The following is a 22,035-nucleotide window of genomic DNA, read 5'->3' on the forward strand; positions in this document are numbered from 1 at the left end:
TTAAAGGTTCACCACATTGGCCCAGGAACTGCTGAAATTACTTTTCAGTTTCTTCACTAATTTTGTGGTCTAATATTAATTGATTTTAGGGAAACAGCAGAATGTGGTGGGGAGAATAATGGACTAATTTAAAGAAAATCCCTTCCATGGAAGACATTTGTTTATAACTCAAAAAGAAAAAAAAAGGTACTGCTCCTGTCATGGTATCTGTTCACACAGCTTTTAAGACCACTAGAAACAAGTGTCCACTATCCTACAGCAGACAGTATTTCTGGGGGGGGAAAAAAAAATCTAAGGGCTTGTCTACGCTACCCACTGGATCGGCAGGCAGCAATTGATCCAGCCGGGGGGTTGATTTATCATGTCTAGTATAGCCGCAATAAATCAACTGCTGAGCGCTCTCCCGTCGACTCCGGTACTCCACCAGAACGAGATGCACAAGCGGAGTCAACAGGAGAGCGTCAGCTGTCGACTTACCGCAGTGAAGACACCGCAGTAAGTAGATCTAAGTATGTCGACTTCAGCTATGTTATTCACATAGCTGAAGTTGCGTATCTTAGATCGACCCCGCGCTGTAGTGTAGACAAGCCCGAAGCAGTGATAGCCAAATTGGTGGTCATAAAAAAGCAGGGGAAAGAACACATGTAGTATATGTAAAATGTATAGTATAATCAAGTACTAAGGATTATTTAGTATTTGCATTACAGTAGTGCCCAAAAGACCCAACACTATCAGGGCCCATTGCAGGTTTTGTAGAAACACATAGTAAGAAAGTCCTTGCCACAAAGGGTTTATAGTTGAACTAGAGAAGACATAATTACTTCCAATTTACCCAGCAGTGAGACCCAGCTGTGACTCACCATATGCCTGTTCTGGCAACTGAGAATACACCCGAAGTAGAGATTTTTCCTATCTTGAAAATTTTGATATTTAAACAAAGATCACCGATTTGAAGTCAATGGGATTGCACACAATGCATAGAGGAAGCATATGCAAATCTTTGCAGGACAAGGGTCTTAAATTTTCACAAATATCTGGTTAATGCTACACTTATGAAAAACTAAACTAATATGAAGTTTGACAGGATAAAAAAAAAAAGATTTTTGGTAGGTATATAGAGCTAAGAGCTCAGTCATTGACTATCACTCTCTTCGGGTCAATGTGCCTAAATGAACACTCCACCTGCTCTTGCATGATCACAAGAGAAGCCTTTTTCATTGGTAACTGTAGTATTTTGACAGATTAGTCAACTACAGTTTAGAGCAATATTCTCTTAGCAAAGTTAGCAAAGAACTAGCTAGTCCAGCTATCCACCGCTCCAACTTGGGCTCTCTTATAGGCTTCCACCTTCATTCTTCCACATTATTTCTTCTGTACCCCTCCTGAATAGATTCATTTTGTTTATCCAGGATTTTAAGGAGTTTTCACTTATCCAAGTATCAGAGGGGTAGCCGTGTTAGTCTGGATCTGTAAAAAGCGACAAAGAGTCATGTGGCACCTTATAGACTAACAGAAGTACTGGAGCATAAGCTTTCGTGGGTGAATACCCACTTCATCAGACGCATGTCGAAGATGCATGCGTCTGACGACGTGGGTATTCACCCACAAAAGCTTATGCTCCAATACTTCTGTTAGTCTGTAAGGTGCCACGGGACTCTTTGTCGCTTTTCACTTATCCAGTTCTTCAGCAGCTATTCCTTTGCTCCCTTTGCCACACATATGGTCCAGTTTCTTCTACAGTTATCTGTAGCCACTAGCAGCTTATAAGTGGTAGTAGGTGGGGCTGCGGGAGATAAAACTTAATGCAACACCACACCCAGTCTCTGGTAAGCAGAGGAGAAAGAACATCCAACCTAGATGGTAGTTAGAACAACACTGTAGACAGTCTGCTTTAAGATTAATTTATTGATGATTTCATAGTTTAAGAAAAAAATATATGCTCAAAATCATTTCAGGAGGAAGCCATATTAAATCTTAAACAGACTTAATGAATCTTCCTACATAATTACACATCAAGCACTACAATATTTGGAAATCTATATTTAGTGCAACAGACAATTTAAGTGTATGACCAACTATTTCAAAAGGCAAAAATAGTAATTATTAAGCGCCAGTAAATTTACCACAATTAGAGTTAAGTTCACATCTCCACCAGTTCCTAAACGGAATGCAGTTATTCTTCATTTAATGTTCTATATTCCAATACATCTTAGCTGAACGATTGTAGATATTTGTTACTTCGACCTCCAAATCACATTTGCACGTGGAAGCAGTTTGGAAAAAAACACGAGCATAATATGTACAAGAAATTCTTCCGTCCCTGTCTAAAGAGCTACTGGCAAGTTAAAGGGAACCACGTTCTAGATATTTCTCTGTATCATCCACTCTACAGCTCAGTATTTCCAGCTCTCAGAAACAAGAGTCTATCATCCAATTTTCATGTGTGCACAGAAAGCCTGGCACCATTTCTATTCCAAGACTGCTTAAAAGGAAGGAGGAGAGGCCAATACTCCTGCCCCCCCCCAAAGTCACAGGCACATATACATGGGGGAGATAAAGAAGAGAATGGCTGAACACAGAGATATATGGGACTGCAGTGCACTCTCTCTGGGGAAAAAACAGCTCCAAGAATATGATTTAAAACTTGTTGATTATGTAACTATTTAATGTTTCAGCATTTAACAATTTTTCTTAAACACCAAAAAAAAAAAAAAAAAAATTGCACTTAAATGCAATCATGGTTGCTTCCTTAGGAAATCCAGCATATGGTTTCTAAGTAACAGTAATAAGGACTCTTTCATTGCCACCTAGCTGTATCTGATGATCTATTTATGCACTTTTTCAAAGTACTCCTTAGAAGCTTCTGGACTTGGCTTGATCTGTAAACAAAGAGATACAGTTTTATACAAGTTGGTATATACACAAAGTGTAGGAGATAAAAATTATGGCTTTATATTTAAGATTCCATTTAAGAATACTGTTTATGCTTTAATAAACCACACAGTTATTTCTGTACGTCCATTCACTCATGAGAAGCAATGTACAAAGGTATTTTAACAGAAGTGCAGGCTTCTCAGCTGCAAAAAGAAAAACTGAAAAATATGTAACTGCAAGACGTTTAAAAAATTTAACTAGGACTATCAATCACAGTTTTAATTGCACTGTTAAACAATAACAGAATACCAATTTAAATTTATTATAAATATTTTTGATATTTTTCTACATTTTCAAATATATTTATTTCAATTACAACACAGAACAAAGTGTACAGTGCTCACTTCTTTATTTTTTATTTAAAATACTTGCACTGTAGAAGAGAAACAAGAAATAGTATTTTTCAATTCACCACATACAAGTATTGTAGTGCAATCTCTTTCTTGTGAAAGTACAACTTACAAATGTAGGTATTTTCCCCACATAGCTGCACTCAAAAACAAAACAAAGTCCACTCAGCCTACTTCTTGTTCAGTCAATTGCTAAGACAAACAAGTTTTTTTACATTTACAGGAGATAATGCTGCCCATTTCTTATTTATAAAGTCACTTGAAAATGAGAACAAGCGTTCGCATTGGCACTGCTGTAGCTGGCATTGCAAGGTATTTACATGCCAGATATGCTAAACATTTGTATAGTCCTTCATTCTTCAACTTGTAGATTGCACATTTTTACAGTGCAAATATTTGTAACAAAATATAAAGTGAGCACTGTATACTTCCTATTCTGTGTTATAATTGAAATCAATATATTTGAAAATGTAGAAAAACATCCAAAATATTTATAATAAATGTAAATTGGTATTCTATTACTGTTTGACAGTGCATTAAAACTGTGATTAATCGCAACTATCTTTTTTAGTCTCACGATTAATTGCGATATTTAAAAATCATTTGACAGCCCTAATTTAAACTGATACAAAACACAAGGCAAATCAAGACAATCCAGGCAGACTGTCATGACAGTTAATATGGGAAGCAAGTGAAGACTGCATGTACTCATACGTGTTGGGTAGAGGGAGGGATTTTGTACTCTCAAAAGAATACAAAATGTGAATGTTTTCTCCACATGTAACTTCTAGTATTGTGACTGCACTTTAAGTGATTCAGACTGAGGGCATCAATTCATACAATGAAAACTTAAAAGACTTGCAAGTTAAGGAGTTCTTTCATATTATAGAGTCCAGTCTTCAGACTTTCCATGCAAAAAGGTGGGACATTTTCCAGGATTGGGTCCATATTTTGGATGGCAATACTTAACCAACACATACCGTAGGGGACTCTGGAGTCCAGTTTGCTGGGCAAACCTCTCCATGAGTTTCCACGTACTGGAATGCCTTCACCAAGCGAAGGGTCTCTTCCACACTGCGGCCAACAGGGAGATCATTGATACTCAGATGCTTGATGACTCCATTAGGATCAATGATGAAGAGACCTCTGTATATGAACAAAGATGTTTTGAACCTCTGCAATATGAATTCTGTATCTTGTTTCTTGTGCATGCTGAAATCTATTTCACAGAGGTGAAGTTATTCTAAATCACTCATACCCCAGTGTATGGAACATTTGTACAATACTTGCTAATGTGTACTTTTTGCACAATAAGATAGCTAAGAAGAAGTAACGACAATAGTCAGAACTAAAGATGCTGGTTACAAAAGTTAATCAGAGCATTAATCCCACCCATGCTTTCCAGGTACTGAAAGCACTTCTCCCTATTATTTTGAGGCACCCCAAAATCCATTTAAGGTGCTACTTTGAGTCTCATCTGCATATAGAATACAGGATTTAGTCTAATTCCTAGTCTAATTCCTAGCTGGTTATGCATTTAAAAGAATGTCTCAATTTCACCCGTAAACTACTAAAGTGGTGGAATTAATTAGATTTGGCAACAAATATTCAAGTTCCTTCCTAGCCAATAATTTAGACAAAAAGTTGAGCTTTTTTTTTTTTATTATATAAACAAAAGGGTTATGAAGCAGAGTTAAAGAGAGCCGTGAGATCACTATTGCTCTCTATTACTATATAGCAATGAGAAATAGAACTCATGCGTCCTCAGATACAGAGGGTCAGAAAGGGTCCTCAGAGCGGGGAAAGTACAAAGCAGAGCCAAGTAGCATGCTTTCTTCCTTGCCATCATGTGGCAAATCTCACTGTGCCAAACATGTGCAGCTAGGAATCCATGGGCATTCAAGAAGGGGGAGAATTGAGCCTCTGTGCTGCTTGACCTCCTCAAAATTGCATGGAGCTCTGCATAAATATTAGTACTACTCTAACCTATCCTCCTCTCCCCGCCCCCGCCCCCCCCCCATCCCCCAGAGAGATAGGGAAGAGAGCAAGCATTGGGTTACGAGAGTCTCAAGAACAGAACAGAACATTCTTTCCTCAGAAGTGTTCCTGGATAGATAAGTTCCAGAGGCTTCACACCCTGACCTCTCCAAAGGCCATATACCCTTCCCCCACCTTCTATAACATTCTACAGAAACTGCAAAACGAGCCAGTTTGACGAGCTGTGTTTCACCCTTACACAGATTTTTGAGGGGAAAGGGAGTACAATATGGCCCGTGCAGTGTTAAACTAGGCACTGTCATAACTAGGGAACAGTAGAGGTGACCAGAGAACAAGGTCCTACCTTAGTGCTAGACCAGGTCCTTCTAACAGCACACCATAATCTCGGGAGATTTGTTTTGTCAGGTCTGACAGAAGCGGGATATTCATATGGCCCAAGCCACCACTCTAGTAGAAATAAATAACAGAAAGGTAAGTTTGAGCGTAATAAGAGTGAAGACTGAATGTCTGTTTAGTTTTTTATTTTCATTGCATCACTGCCTAGTAGGAGTTCCCTTCAGGAGTCACAGCACTGATAAAACATTCGTTCTTGAGCCTTTATTAAACTAGGCTCCTAACATGGTATAATTAGTTCACATGCTTTGAGCAAACTTAATTGCTGGTTTTAAAAAACCCACCTCCCTGAACACGAAGCCCTTCTACACTGATGATTTTCAGACTTTCAGACCTGACACAGCAGGTACTAGACCACCCATAACAGCAATGGGAAGATTTTGTGGGAAATTACTTCCCCTTATGCACTAGGTGATCACTTTAATTAAATAAAAGAGCATCTATTGCACATGATCTACTAAGAAAGATGTCACTTTATTATAGAAACTGAATATCCATGTATAAGTACAGATGTTTGCATTTTTTTCATGCTAGTAATGTTTATTTCTGAACAGTTAGATTATGTCAAAGATATTCTGTTTTCTGTATGTAAATAGATTCAGTATTTAAAGCACATATTTTCCTATATTTGGGCAGTCGAGTGAGGGAGTGTACTGAATTGTGCAACATTTTGACCGCCAAAGGATAACCTATCCTTGAAACAAGACTGATGAATCTGTTAGCTTTTCTATTCCTGGCACTGTCAATGAACCAGTGTGCAACCTTAGGCAATCACATAGACCCTGATTCTGCACATACCTATCCATGACAGAACTACTCATACATGTGCATAACTTTACTCACATAAGCTTTAAAGAAATCAAGGCCTTTGTTTCTTGGAACCTCCATTTCTTGCAAAGGCACCATGGGAAGAATACTTTCCCACCTTTATAGAGTGCTTTGAGACCTCTGGATGAAACAGGTGCCAAGTACTATTGCACACGTAAAGTTATAAATCAAAGCCAATATTCACATTTTGGAGTTTTGGTCCAACTTTGTTTAATATGAATACAAACTGATTTGCCCAAGGCAAAGCTTTGTCCAAGTATATTAGGCATGACACACTTTAACAAAATTAGCTTTCTCTTCTGTCTGCATATTACAAAATAACCCACCCACTAACTAACACACACACACACACACACACACACACACACACACACAGAAGAAGGCAACATCAGCTTGTGGGCCTTCACATGAATCTGCAATTATACATAGCCTCAGACTGGTCCTAACCTAGGTACACTTTTGCTAGGAGGTATAAACACAATGAAGTATTTCCATATAACCATATTAGCAACAACTGAAGACATCAGATATGAGCTTTTTTTGAACTGCCCCATTAGGTTTTCTAGTTTGGTTACTGGCAGAAGACCAACATCATTTTGGCATTACTGAATGTAAAGAGACCGGACAGTAAGAACAAGTCCTCCCTAGCACTTCCTCCTTCTCTCAAGGAGTTAGGTGCACCATCTTAAAACACAAGAAGTTTTAAGCTTTTCTGTGTCTTAAACGAGGTTGTTAGGAATTTCAGTAGCTTTCAGCTGATGCTATAAATCTCCTAACAAGCCTATTATTCTTTGTTTCAATTAAATCAGAAAGACGTTAGCTACTGATTAACTACTTACTAGTTACACATACACAGCAGAGATATGTAGTAACTACTAAATTTTATGTACAAGATCACAAGTAATAATTGCCTTTATTTAAGGCATCTCATAAACAGAATATGCATTATATGTTTTACTCAGAAGTTAACATTTAATCACACTGTGTAAGCTTCAAGAGTACTCAGACATATACTGGACAGGAAAACAAAGTATCTGGTTGTGTTATTACTTCAAACACAGAAGTTAGCTATTAGCTAAATATGGCAAAGAAGTTTTTGAGCCTTATACTTTTGAACTATTATCTGTCTCCACATTTTTTATTTTAAAAGAACTGGATGAGGAAGACAGTGCTTCAAAGTTTAATACTTAACATTAGATCTCATATTAAATATACTCACATAGAAAAGCTGTCAAATGCTACAATCAGGTAATTCCTTCTTCTTGTTTGCTTTTTTTTTTAGGCCTATCCTAAAATAAACTACTGTAAACATATGCACGTTGAATATTTAGGAAATGCCTCTCTATGTACTTGTGTTCAATTAGAGAAAGATTATTCAAAAAGTAGAGTGGAAAATTATGCTTGATAGTAAGGGTTTGCAGAGTTGAATCCTAGCTGAAGTGCTCTTTTGAAGGCAATCAGCCTCTTTGCATGAGCAAATACAGGATTTTACACAACTTCTCAATAGCACTCTCCAAAGTGCTGTTAGTGAGAAAACAGCCATGTGACTCATACCTTTCGTGGTGTATTTGTCCAGGCCAGATGACAAAAGTGAGAATCCACAGATACAGCAACGACCTCACAGTTCACATCACGAAATTCATTAGCTTTGTCACTGAAAGCCACAATTTCTGTCGGGCATACAAAAGTGCTGGGTGGGAAGAGAAGGGTAGTAAATAAAAGAAAGTAAGTAAGTTGTAATTATTCCAGATCTAAGCTTCACAAAGAAGTTTTAAAAGAATGAGGAAACACTGATTTCCAGGCACAAAACACATTGCTGTATTACTTATGTAGTATGTTTTACAGTTCTGTTTCATCACTGATTCAAGTTTTCAAGTAGCTGAATCAGTTTCAACAAGTCTCAGAAAAACAGCAACTGCAGTTAAATAGTACACTGATTTTTTGTATCTACATTTTCAACAAGCAAGACATTTTCATGAGTTCTCATTCTGCTAGCTCTTAGTGAACAGATTTTGCAGAAAAGTTCTACATTCAAGGAACGTGGATGGAGGGACTGAAAATGGAATCTTCTCTCAGCTACCCCACCAGCAGAGCCACTCCACAGCTATTGTTGTGGGCTCAGGACTTCATGTGAGTTGCAACCCACAACTCCCATTCTGAACAGTTTTTGTTTACTGGAGCCGCTTAATCACAGATCTGTATGTAACGGACACAGATCTACCAGCTTTGCCATAGCCCACCCCTAAGTAAACCCCTTCATGGTGACTCAGAGCTCCAAAGCGCACAGGCAGAGGAGTTCTCTGCAACCAGGATCCCCCTATACAGTGGAGCCAATTCTGTTCTGAAGCACTGGAGGCCCTCCAGAGGCAACAGGATTTGTTCCCAGCTTTACACTCAAAATGAGCCAACAGAACTATTGTTGCAGTATGAAACTATCTCCTCCCCGACTGTTATCATTCACACTCTAGAAACAGATATGCTTTCTGCTTGACAAGGATACCCAGGACAAGGTCAAATGAAATGTTGGTAGAGATAGAAACCCACAACATGCTGTTTCTGTGTGATTCAGCAGGAGTCTAGATAATATTTTTTTAAAAAAATGTTACACTCACAAATCCAAAGGGTAGAAGAAAAGTACCAGATATTTTCCCTTAAAGTCATCTAGGCTCAATTCTTTGAACTCTCCATTGATAACAGCTGTTCCTTTAAAATATGGGGCATGTTGGGTAACGGCAGGAACAAACCTTGAAGAACCTAGAAAGAATGAATCATACTGTATGTCAGTGGTTCTCAAGCATACCCAGAGGAGTCTTCCTGGGGGTACATCAACTCATCTAGATACTTGCCTAGTTTTACAATAGGCTACATAAAAAGCACTAGCAAAAAAGTCAGTACAAACTAAAATTTTATAGACAATGATTTGTTTATACTACTGTGTATACTATACACTGAAATGTAAGTACAATGTTTATATTCCAATTGATTTATTTTATAATTATATAGTAAAAATGGGAAAGTAAGCAATTTTTCAGTAATAGTGTGCTGTGACACTTGTATTTTTATGTCTGATTGTGCAAGTTTTTAAGTGAGGTGAAACTTGGGGGTACACAAGACAAATCAGACTCTTGAAAGGGGTAAAGTAGTCTGGAAAGGTTGAGAGCCACTGCTGTATGTAACGGACACAGATACTTTTAAACTATTAAATAAGTTAATCAACCAGAGTAGTATATAGGAATGCCTGACAATTTTGAATCAACTTTCATTTAATGGCTCAAAATCCACCATATTGTAGTAGCAATATATTTATTTGTGCTCATCATATTATGTTAGGAATTTTTTTTGCCTTTTTATGTTATAGTAATGGGGTGGGGTGGGGGGGGAGGTTACATGTTTGAGAAACAAAGATACTCAGTGTACAAACATGACATTTTAGAAGTGTATGCTTTCCAACTCAATCCTGTAAAGAGAAAAACTTTAGTCACTTTGCCTGCATATTATCCAGACAAAGATCAACATTTCACAACTGTGAAATTGCAGATTTTTTTTTTGCAGATCTGCAGGGGACGTTACCATTCCAAGAGTATACAGTCCAACCCTGCCCTGCTCATAGTCTCCAGCAAGAGGTCACCTTTTTAGACCACCAGTTCAGCATCCCCACATCAGATTAGGATGAAGGGCTACTTTACAAGTGAAGACGTTAGAGAGAGAGAGAGACGGAAACCGGAGGGGAATGGATTTTGCAGGCGTGTGATTGATCCACAAGCCCCAGGGATCTGCTCCGAGCTACACTGTAACCCCTGCGGCTGTTCAGTCCCACCCACGTGGGAGCCCCAGCAGAAGCACCCGCTTGCCCGCCATGCGCTAGGGCGGCTGACTCTTCTTGGCGAGGCGGCTCTGACTTACTGGTGCTGAAATGGAGCCGGGGAAGGGGCAGTTCTGCCTGAGCCGTGCACTTCCTCCCGGCGGCGGCAGCAGAAGGAACAGGGGGCCGCAGGGCAGCCGCACAGGCCCCCCAGGAGAAGGGAGTTGCTCGGGCTACCTGGAAGGAGAGAGGGCAGAGATTCGGCACGTGCAGGAGCGGAGGGGGGCTCAGGGGGCCGGCCGGGAGCATGCAGCGTGCACGGGCTGGGGGGAGCCCCGTGCCCCCAGGATTGGGGGCGGGGTGACCTACCCATCCCGGAGCCCTGCAACGAAAGGGGCTCAGTGCACCAGAAACTGGCCACCCGGCCCCCGAGCGCCCTGCAGCCAGGGGGCCCCGCCCCGCGTGCCCGGCAGAGCGGGGGCCGCTGGTCTGCGCCGGGCTGGGGCTGGGGCGGGAGCGGAGCCCACACACTCACCGAGGGCCTCAGCAACCTTCGCAGGGCAGCAGCCATCTTCGGGGCGGCTGAGTGACAGGCGGGCCCGGCCGGCGGCGCTGCAAAGCCGGGAGCGGGGCGGGGCCGCCGCGCAGGGGGCGGAACCGGCCTGGCTACCGCTGCGGGGCGGGCTGGCAGAGCCGGGCTGTGTGAATCAGGTCGCCCAGGGCGGCAGGTTTCTCAGAGAGCGATGGGGAGAGAGCCCGGCTGAGCCAGAGCTTAGCGGGTCGGCCCTGGGCTCCCTGCAGTGCCCCTGGGCGCCACCCACCCGCACCCTGAGATGCGCCAAGTCTAGGAGCCACCCACCCCGCACCCTGAGTCTAAACTTAGTCGGAGGATCCACCTGCCCAGCTCTTACTCACAGGGGATCCACCAGCACCTATCTCCCTTTCCCCTGCACGCTGAGAAAGCCCAAATGCAACCCCTACCATGGGAGAGCCACCTTACTGCACCCTGGGGAAGACTGAGCCCTACTGCATCCTGGTTTCACCCATCCCAAACTCGCCCAGGGAATCCAGCTCCTCTTCATGCTGTGGAAGGCCTGAACCTACCCCACATCTAATGCCCCATCCTGGAGGGAAAGCCTGAATTTGACCCTTCCACCTTAACTCCCCCATGCTGCAAAGAAACCATTGATTCAACCACACCACATCCTGGACAAGACCTAAACCCAATCACTACAGCCCACCTCAAGTTGGCCACCCTTGCTGTATGGAAAGCCTGGACTGCCACCGCTCCCTGCCTCGGAAAATCCACACTTGCCAACCCTGGGTGGGAAGGCAGTTCAGATCAGAAGGAAAGAGGAATGAAAGAAGACCTGAGAGTGGGAAGAGGGTACAAAAGGGACACAAAAATACGATGTGGTGACTAGCTGCTGTGACTCAGCTCTCCTTGGGGAGAAGGGAGGGATTATAGTACTGTGGCTAAATTAGGCCCAATTAGGCCAGACCACATGTGGCTAAATTAGGCCAGGCCTAGTAATAAGAGAGAAGCCTCCAGAGATCTAAAGGGGGAGTTTGCTTGTGGCCTGCCTGCTGGGTGGCAAAGGCAAAGAGGAGGAAAAGCTCAGAAAAGGCTGATTGAGGGCTTTAGCTAGCCTAAATTATCCCACACAGACCTTAGAAGGAGCACTGTGGGATTCCTGACCCAAGGAAGGAAAACCCACTTGAGTTATCAGCACACATCCCAGAAACAGGGCTGTGAGATGCCTCACATAAGGGGAAGAGCTGCTGGGAAGCATCAGATACACTCCAGAAAAAGGGCTCTGGGACTCCTGGCTCAAAGAGGGAAAACTACCTACCTGAAGTATTGCACAGGTCCAGAAGGAGGGTTGTGGAAATCCTGAATCGAGAGGGAACAAAAGTTGGACTCGAAGTACTAAAAACGAATTTGATATGCTGTAAGAGATCTAATAAATGAAACCTCACAAAGGGGAGATCATGGTTGAAGGGTTCTGGCCTTGAAATAATTTCTTGTAAGAACCAAGGAGGAACTAAGGGAACAATACCTGCAGGGGCAGATTGTGCCACAAAGGGATGGCTGCCTGTCACAGTTGGGCTTCCTAAAATGTTCCTTATACTATTTATTATCACTGTATTCCCAAATATTTAAGGCACTCTGACACTAAGGGCTGTAATAAAACCTAGACAGAAATTACTCCTTCCCACCCTCTCCCCCATGCACCCCAGACAGGTACTCACAGCCCAAATTGTGAGTGCTTCTCTGGGGGAAGGATATGGTCTTGGTTTTTAAGTAATATATGGTGACGTGAGTGTTCTGCTCATTAGACCCTCTTTAGTTAGCCTCTGTTACATATGCGGGGAAGTTGTACAGGAAAGAAATTCTAGTAAGGGGCTGACAATCATCACAATTTGCTACCTGCTATAGCTGCGAAAATAGCACATGCAGGAAGATGATAACATAATGGGTGGGTTAGGTGGCCAATATAGTCACCTGTAATCAGGGGTGAAAGTAACTTAAGGGACTTACTGATACACAGGGCGGCCGATGTCCTGAGAAAGGGGTGGGACCTCAGGTGGAAGGGGGTGGGACCTCAGGTGGAAGGGGGCGGGGCTGGAGCCAGACTCCCCCAGCCAACCCTTCAGCGTGGCCCGGCGGCAATTTAAAGGGCCCAGGCTCCTGGCCGCTGCCACTACCCCGGGGCTCCAGCAGCGATTTAAAGGGCCTGGGGCTCTGGCAGCAGCAGCAGCCAGGAGCCCCAGGCCCTTTAAATCACTGCCAGAGCCCCATGGTAGCGGCTGCCGGGAGCCCCAGGCCCTTTTAAATTGCAGGGCCCCGGGGAAGCTGCCCCTTGCTGGTACGGTTGGCCATGTACCGGCTCTTACCGGTACACCATAATGTACCGGCTTACTTTCACCCCGCCTGTAATATGGGCTTTTTCACCATCAACCTGCACTTTAAAACTCCATATTACATTAGATTTAAACAACAGTAAAATATGGCCTCTTGTGATGGGGTGTGTGACGGGTTGCCCCCCTTAGAATACCACCTGATGTACTGAGATACCACTGAGCTAGCCTGGGCACCCTTTTTACCTGTCTTGCAGAGCCAGGCTATTAAGCCTCCTTCAGCACACACACAGGCAGGGCTACACCCAACTGAAGAACAAAATAGATATTGAGATCAGTTCTGGGAAGGCTCAGCTTAAGGGACTTGCCCCAGCACTCAGGTGTCCGCCTCCGTTAGAATGCAGACCTAAAGATATATTATGAAATCCGCCTCCTCCCTCAATGTGGAGGAAGATATACACTGCCTCTTACCCCCCCCCCCAATTGTGAATTATACAAACAGGGTTATATTATAAACAAGAAGTAAGTTCATTAACTACAAAAAGTGAATTTTAAGTGAATATAAAAGATAGAACAAAGCAGATTACTGAGCAAATAAAAAAATATGCAATCTAAGCTCAATATACTTAAGAAACGGGTTACAAAATTTAATTTCTCACTCTAAATATTTTCACAGGTAGATTATAGAAAGTCTTGAAAGGCAGCTGCACTGGCCTGAAGCTGGAGATTTCAGGTATTTCCACTCACAGACTGGACACTCTCCTAGCCTGGGTTCCATTCAACCCTTCTCCCCTCAGTTCAGTTCTTGCTTCCCGGTGTCTTTCAGTATCTCTTTGGGTGGGGAGGCAGAGGAGAACCATAATGATGTCACTCCCCTGCCTTATATAGCTCTTGTGTATAGCGGGGGAACCCTTTGTCTCCCAGTGGAAGACAACTGGCATTCCAAGGGATGGGTCCAGTACCAGGTGATTCAGACCCATGTCTTTGCAGGGCTGTGGCAGCCATTACTCGTAGGCTGTCTGGAGCGCCCACAGGAAGACTAAGCTCTTTCACAGTCCATTGTCTTTGCTAATGGGCCATTAGCCCTGTCTGGTTTTTCCATGTTGTACCTGAAGGGCTAGTTGGGGGTGACACCCAAAGTAACACATTTGAAATACAGATACATAGTCAATATTCCTAACTTCAGATACAGAAATGATACAGGCACACAACTTGGATAATCACATTCAGTAATACATACCCTTTCCAATGATATCTTACATGAGCCATCTTGCATACAGTATATCTCAGTTATGTCATATCCATCTTAGAAGCATATTTTCATAAAGAATATGGAGTGAAACATCACAGGGTGTATATCCCACACTGGCACAGAAAGGGTTAACTGGATCTAGAGTGCAATTAGTGAATATGGTGGTAACCGAAGGGTGGGCCGGGTCCAATTTAGTAGTAGGCCCAGTCGTGGAGAGTCTGCAAGGCTGAATTAAAGATGAGTCCCAGCTAGAAGGGAGCTGAGTTCCTAATAAAAGAAGGACTTGAGGACACTAAGAAGGTGGTTTAGGAGGAGAGTAGTTTTGGGGACTTTCTCTGGAGGAGGATCTTTTAGCAAAGGTGTAGGAGAGAGGTGTGAGCTCATGGGCTGAGCCTTGACAAAAGGGTAAGGTTGTAAGGAGGTAGCCTACGGTATTGGGTTTCCAGAGAAAAGAGTAATAAAACACAGTCATAGGAGAGGTAAAAAGGAGCTAGGCCTCCATGGGAAAAAAAACTGTAGGAGGTATTGCTTGGTACAGGGGCTAGAAAGAACTCTGCAGAGGTGTGAGCCTGGGAGGGGGCTGAGGAAAAGGGCCTAGGCCCTAGACAGGCTTAGGTAGGAAGTAGGCTAGGGAGGTAGTTACGTTTGAGGAACTGACCATAGCTGCTTGTTACAGGATCCCTGTACTGGAACTTAGGGCCCTGGGTTCCCCTATGCCAAGAAAGGTAGGGTGAAAGCTCCCTGATGTCGAGTGTGTAATGTAAGGAGTCTAGAGCTGGGCCAAAGACCTGGTGTAAGGCCACTGAACTATTGTTTTGTGGGACTTTGTTACCCAGATGGGGGGTGGATCTGAGAATGTGCCCTAGTTGGAAGGCTGAGTTGCAAGAAGGAGCAGACAGGGCTGGAACAGCTGTCAAGAGGAGGTACCAGACGAGGGGAAGATGCTGTTATGCTCTGCAGTGGTTGGGGAGTTGCTCTTCTACAGCCTCTAAAAAGCTCTAGGTGTCCTAATGATTAAACTTAAAATCATAGCAGCTGTTCAGCTAACTGAAAAAACACCATATATACAAATAACTTGTTAACTAGCATTAGACTGGTAGGAGGGGAAGCTCTCTTCTGTTGATTTTCCTCTTGAGAGAATGCAGGGATTAGAAATGATGCTGGTCTGAGGGTCCTGGATTGAGAGATTCAGGTCCCCACTTCCCCCCCCCCCCCCCCAAAAAAAAGCACTGCTAGACTAGGGGCAAGGGGGAGTTGTAAGGTAAATAATTCTATTGACTTTGACTTCAAGGCCTTGTCTACACTGGAGACTTGTCCCACTTCTAGTCATTGGAGGCCACCTTGATGGTAATCAGAATGTATGTGTTTTGGGGGTATTTTTAAGGCTCAGTGTCTCAACCTGCTAGTCTAGAAACACTTTGATGAACCAGTACAATATTTTCAGGACCAGTAAGTTTTTTCCAAGCACTTGGCCTGGACCAATAATCAGAAATAACTACACCAACTTGTACGGGGATTTTCTACAGTTAAAAGCAGTAGAGAGCTATGTATGGGTGGGAAACTTGGGGTTAGCTGAATTTTCTCCTTTGATGTTTGATGCATCTCTCTGCTTCCCACCCATCCTGTTTCTCGCCTCACTTTCTTGTAAAACGTGCCTTTCTTTCTATCCTCCTATTCTGGTGCTGTCTAGATTACAAAATCAAAATTGACTGTCTGGGTACCTCATATGCGGTACAGTAGTCCATTGATCCTGTTAAAACACACTCCCATCTTGCAGTGTGGACAGAGCTTAACCATGTTTTAAACATATCCTCAAAGATGGCATTCTTCTTCCTCCTTCCCCGTTGTATCTTCCCCAAATTCTGCCTCTTTGGTTTTCATGTATAGGAGTCCTATTTCTTATTATTTCAGTATATTTAAAAGGTTTCACATTATTTTTATTGCCTCTAATTCAAGGTTCTGATTTAAATCAATATTTGCTGGTTGTACTAAAAGGTACTAAAATTAAGGTATTTAAAGCTCCATATATTTTTTTTTCAAATGTGGCCTAGATTAGTGTTCTGCTGGCTTTCGGCTCTTGTGCTTCACTTTGCAAGTTTGACACCAGGGTACACGATGTGGTTGACATCTGAGATCCTAGGAGAGAGAAATGTCTGAGAAACAGTTCTCTGATCAGAAAGTCCCACAACTGATAGTGGGTAGGCAGACTACTGGCCCCAGGTAGAGCCTCACTTACTTCAGTGGGCATGGTAGTCCACCTACATATTATCAATTGCGGGACTGAGGCCTTCGAGCCTGATGCAAACCCCACTTAAGTCAAAGGGAGACTTCCCATTGACTGTCTGCAAGGGACTTTGGATCAGGCATTTGGGCCTAATCAGACAAGATGCTGAGCCAAGTGATGTGGTGGGCACTGGACTGGGACTTGGGCTCTGCTACTAGCCTGCTAGGTGACCATTAGCAAATATCTACCCTTTATCTCCATTTTACAGATGGGGAAATGGAGGCACAGAATGATACTTGCCTCCTTTTGTAAAGCACTTCAAGATCTCTTGATGAAAATCACTATATGATTATGTGAGAGTTGAGGGTTTAAAGCACCTTAGCATCTTAAAGGATCACTAGCAGTGAACAAACTATTTCCACACTCCAAATTTGATAGATCCCTAAAGGAAAGGGAGAGGGACAGGGGCAAGGGCTCTTCCCCCACCCCCCCTTCCCATCTCCCACTGCCGTGGTGAGGCTAACGTCTGACTTCCTGCTGATTCCGATGTGGCCACTTTCTGAATAACAACTCCATTTTTATTGTTGTTTCCTTCTGGCTGTCTTCTTGACAGTCAGTGCACTCAAAGTACTTAAATTGCTATTAGTCACTTCTCTGCTTCAAGATAACATGATCACACAAGGGACTTAGAAACCGTGGGAGAAGTTACATGGACCTGCAAATTCCATATTTCATAGATGTAAACCAAAACAAAGAGATGGGTTGGCAGTCATTCATGTTGAGGATGTGCTGCATCACCCCAGTGCTGTTGCTATGTGGCAGCCTCTCTCCTTATGCAAAGGACTCGGTAAACATTATATGGTACACTATCTGCAAAGGCTGTTGCATAGGCCAGCCTAGTCTCAACCTACTGCTATGGAACATCAGTGGGAGCTCATGGGGGGTTCAGCAATTTGCAGGGCTGGACCTAACTCAATTTCAAACATAGGCCAGCTTAGAGATGATGATGAATGGACTTGAGAGAGAGAGAGTGTGTGTGTGTGTAAGAGTGTAATGTTTCCTCCAGATAACATAGGCAAAGGCTTCTCTGGCATCTGGTAAGCATGGTGCCTTATCCTGACACTTTAAATGTACAGTAATCAGGCCAGGAGGCCTCTGTTCTAGAGGCAGGCTAAAGTTGCGTGTTGCTGCAGCATTCATGGCTCTAGACCTGTGAGCCCACTCTGCTGATGACTCATCTGTTATAATGGCTCATAGCGCTCTGCTTAGCTGCCCTCCTTTTATTATTACAGTGATGCATTTGTGCCTTTATAGTTAAGGCTGTCAGCATTTTATTTATAAACCCGTTTTCCTATAAACGAAACGGCTGCCAGCCCTGTTTTTCCTGATGTCCAGCAGTCCTTAAAGGTTTTAAGGGGACTTGTGAGGCCTTTCTGACCTGCTTTAAATGAAAAATACCTTAATTTGTAAGAGTTTAAATAGATCTCCTTTATTTATACCTTTATTCATCTGAGCTTCAATATTCTCCTCCCCCCCGCAAACATTGGGCTACTCTCTTCCCCCTGCCCCCATTTCCTTGCTACAAAGGGAAGCACAGTTGTGCTAGAGGTCTGATCCTCTATCATACTTGTGAGAAGAATCAGGCCTCAGTTCATGGAAGCAGGCAGATAATTGATAAAGGAAGAAGTGGAGCCTTGACACCCATTCTCCTCCTTCCTCCTAATCTATCTGCATGAACTGGGATTCCAGGGCAATGTAACACATGCACTTGAGGCATGGGATTTCAGAGCAGTAACAGAAGGGGAGTAGAATGATTAGATTACTCTAGGCAGTGTCCTCCCCTAGCTGGGAACAGAACCAGGGATTTTCAGGTGAAAATCTCCTCAACAGTGAATGCTGCTCAGAACAGTGTTGGCATCTAATCCTTGGTTTCTACCGGGTTCCCCCAACTTTCTCCTTTAGATGTGTGGAGGAGGGGAGAAAACTGCATAGCTGAGGGAATCACTGAGAGGTTGGCCACTGAGCTAGCCATGCTGCTGTGGGACAGTGTACCTCACTGGAAAGGCATTGGAGCCTAGATTCAACCTGGATGCTCCAGATCTATCCCCATTTAAGGCCATGCATTTTGCTCACCTCCTCTCAACAATGCTATAATGAAAAGAAGATACTGCACTTGTGTCTACTTCCCTCACTACCAGAGACCAATGGGTGAAATAATCCAAACTGGTTGGTTAAAACTGTGCTTGATGTCTCTTCCTCAATAACCTGGCTACTCCAAGATGGAATGCATGGCTTTATAGCGATTCCTCAGTTGGATGATTGGGTAAGTTGAAAAACACATGGTAACCTTTTAAAAAGAACCTCTTCCCTCCTCCCCCCAGCTCTGTAGAGGTGAAGTATAGAAAGGTGCTTTGTGTTTGTCTCTCTGCAAGGATTGCAGTATTATGGCTGTTTTGATCCCAGGATATTAGAGAGACCAGCTGGGTGAGGCAATATCTTTTATTGGACCAGCTTCTGCTGGTGATAGAGAGAAACTTTTGAGAGGTCTTCAGGTCTGTGTGGCTTGAAACTTGTATCTCACCAACAGAACCTGGTCCAATAAAAGATATTACTAAAGTTTACCCACCTGGTCTCTCTGCAAGGAGATCTTTCCGTACCCAGGAGGGAGGGTGAGAAGTATACTTTCGAAATATAGCTGTAGAATGTGGCATAGTCCATCAGTGCAGGATGACTGCATGCAGTATGCAATTGCCTGTGAGCTTGAAGGTATGTCTACACTGAGCTGGGGTATGATTCCCAGCTTGAGGAGACAACTAGTACTCATCCAGCTGGTATGCTAACATTAAAGTGTAGACATGGTGGTGCAAGCTAGGTGCCTTGAGTGAATGCCTAGGGTCTCAGATGGTATGTATTCAGGGCAGCTAGCCTATCCTGCTGCTTGTGCTGTTTTTAGCACACTAGCTCAATGTGAGCTAGTCTCCTTTGAGCCCGGAATCGTACCCCCAGCTCCAAGTGTGATTATACGTTAACACTGCCCTGTTTTGTGTGAGCACTTTCATCACCTTAGTAGAAAACAGGGAAACTGAACTACCCCCCCCTCCCTGCACATGGTCCATTTAACACAGGATGGAAGATATCCATTTCTGGGTGCCCTTTGCTACTATTGTTTGTAATTTAATTGTCCATGACTTTGCTGAGAAGGCGCCAAGATGAAGAAAGTTTCTGCTACAAGAGCTTACAATGTAAGGCCCCAGTATAGTAACAAGCTCTGCACAGATGCAGGGGCCCATCCACAAAGCCAGAGGCCTCTTCCTGCCATTAGATTGCTGCAGGCTCACTCTTGCACTTCCACTGTGGCCTGTGGAGATAGATCTGAAGGACAGACTTCCTTGTGCCCGTGCAGAGCCCCACTGGGGATTTGATGGTGGAAGTGGAGCTTAGTAGACTGATGTAGGAAAGAGGATGGAGGGGAAAGCCTACAGGACACTTTTTTTTTAAAGTTATGAATGTAATTCTTATCAAGCACCAAAGCATTGCACTGAGCTGAATTATTTAAAAATGTTTTAATTAGAAGGGGTTGTCTCCATTTTATTTCTTGTACAATGACTAAAAACCATCACCCTAGGCATCGTTTTTAATCATTCAAAAAAAAAAAACCCCCATTATTTTTAACAGCAATAGGTGGGCTAAGCATCATTACTGTATGTGAAGACATGCATTTCAATGACCAGGAATGTGAAGATGAGCTCAGCATTCACTTCCCCAACAAGCTCAAAGCGTGGGCAAACGATACAGGCGATAGGACTTCAGAACATGGTGCATCTGTTGCACATGTGCTGAAAGCTGCAGTGTTTTCCCCCCTGAAGTACAATAAAAATACACATTCACAAAGCAGGTAGCCCTCAATCCATCTCCATCCCCTAGAGCAGCTTTAGATTCTTCTACCATATGTGAATGAAACGTCCTTGGGTATATAGTGGCAAAACCAATATTTGATTCAACAGGTACATGTAGGTCTGTTTTTAAGTGCTCAGCATCCACAAACTGGGGCCAGGTTTTCAAAAGAGCTTGCTTTTCATTTAGGCACCTAAATAAGGGTTTGATGGTTGGTGCTGAGCTATTTTGAAAATCTGGTCCTAAAAGTTCAGTCTATGCGCCTCCTGCAACAAGCAAGAGTGAAATTTCCATTGACTTCAATGGATGCCTGAGCAGGCCCCAAGTTCCTAGGAAAAAAATCATTTCCTATTGGTTAAGAGCCTGCTCCTGGGCAGTGCTGAGTGCACATGCCTTCTATTAGTATTAATGGAAGTTAAGGTTGTTTGGCATGTTGCGGGCTGCAGTGAGCACTTCAGGGGGGGAGCCCAAGGCACTAATCCTGCAAGCTGTTCCTCACAAGTGAACCCCTGCCCCCACCTCACTGATGTGTGGATATAGGACTGTACATCATCTGGCAAGATCAGGGCTTACATGACCACTTCAGCTTATGGAAGACCTACTTCCAAGTGACTGCTTATTGTAAACTTGCTTCTGCTCAAGTATCTTGTTGCAGGGAGGGTGAATAGGATGAATTCAAGAAAGAAGCTGCACCATGAGGTAAGAAAAGAAAATGTTTTGACTCGTATTTCTTTTGTTTGAATATGAAAAATGTTATTTAAAATAGTTGCCCTGTTTTCTGACACCAATGTCCTGTTCTGACCTCGCCATCATCCCTCTGTTGAGGGGTAGAAGATGTTTGGGGTCTTATATATCATCTTCCCAGTTATGGAGAAAATTTGATGTAGAGTTTGGTTATAGTCTAAGTGTCTTTTACTTACACATAAACATCAGACCTCGGACAGAGGTGGTCAAACAGCATATGGGGTAATCTCTTTCAGGAGTCTTAGCCCAACACCAATGCCTGCTTCCCAGGAAGCAACTCTAGCTCCAGAACCTTGCATCTCTGACACAAAAAATAACTAACCGAAACATAGCATGTCTCCCCACAAACTGAACACTTGCTCACATGTTAAGAAGACTTGGGAGACAGTGTAGTAGCAGCCCCTGCTGACATCAGGTGCAAAAAAGCATTTAATATTGTGATTAAAAAATGCCATTTCCCTATGTTCAGAAATCACAATGTAGTAGGAGGTCTGAGTATCATTTTTCTCAGACAGTTTTGCCTGGCTGTCAGAAAGGAATATAACTTTAGCTTGGGGTATAATCAGCATGCACACAAAGATAGGAAGACATGATTATATCATAGTTGCAAGAAGATGCTGAGCACTTTAATCTGGGTTGCTTCACAACGATTTAATTAATGCAGATAAGAAGGGGGCTCATCGAATGTAATGAGTCTGGTCCTAATCTTGTTTATGTGGCTGTCATTACCTTGGTTTCTGTGGAGTTACTCGAT

General features: G+C 43.1%; 1 protein-coding gene across 1 annotated transcript; it reads right to left on the minus strand.

Annotated features, from left to right (window-relative positions):
• Nucleotides 1-1,887: 1,887 nt before the first annotated feature.
• Nucleotides 1,888-10,923, minus strand: PRDX3 (peroxiredoxin 3). Its single transcript, XM_024206240.2, has 7 exons — nucleotides 10,841-10,923; nucleotides 10,407-10,542; nucleotides 9,116-9,257; nucleotides 8,058-8,193; nucleotides 5,626-5,729; nucleotides 4,265-4,430; nucleotides 1,888-2,879 (listed from the first exon to the last, which is right to left on the minus strand). Exons 1-7 carry the CDS (start codon nucleotides 10,874-10,876, stop codon nucleotides 2,826-2,828), a joined length of 774 nt encoding a protein of 257 aa, XP_024062008.2. The 5' UTR covers nucleotides 10,877-10,923; the 3' UTR covers nucleotides 1,888-2,825.
• Nucleotides 10,924-22,035: the final 11,112 nt, after the last annotated feature.

This window comes from Terrapene carolina, unplaced genomic scaffold (genome assembly GCF_002925995.2).
Source record: "Terrapene carolina triunguis isolate 2854851 unplaced genomic scaffold, T_m_triunguis-2.0 Scaffold95, whole genome shotgun sequence".
In the NCBI taxonomy this organism is placed as follows: domain Eukaryota; kingdom Metazoa; phylum Chordata; order Testudines; family Emydidae; genus Terrapene; species Terrapene triunguis.

What these genes read in the sequence shown, in the direction of transcription:
- PRDX3 (XM_024206240.2), bottom strand. Translation starts at nt 10,876, where the DNA reads ATGGCTGCTGCCCTGCGAAGGTTGCTGAGGCCCTCG. An exon ending in GAAGGTTGCTGAGGCCCTCG is followed by an intron (nt 10,543 to 10,840) that starts GTGAGTGTGTGG and finishes CTCTCCTTCCAG; the next exon opens with GTAGCCCGAGCAACTCCCTT. An exon ending in GGACAAATACACCACGAAAG is followed by an intron (nt 5,730 to 8,057) that starts GTATGAGTCACA and finishes TATTTCTACTAG; the next exon opens with AGTGGTGGCTTGGGCCATAT.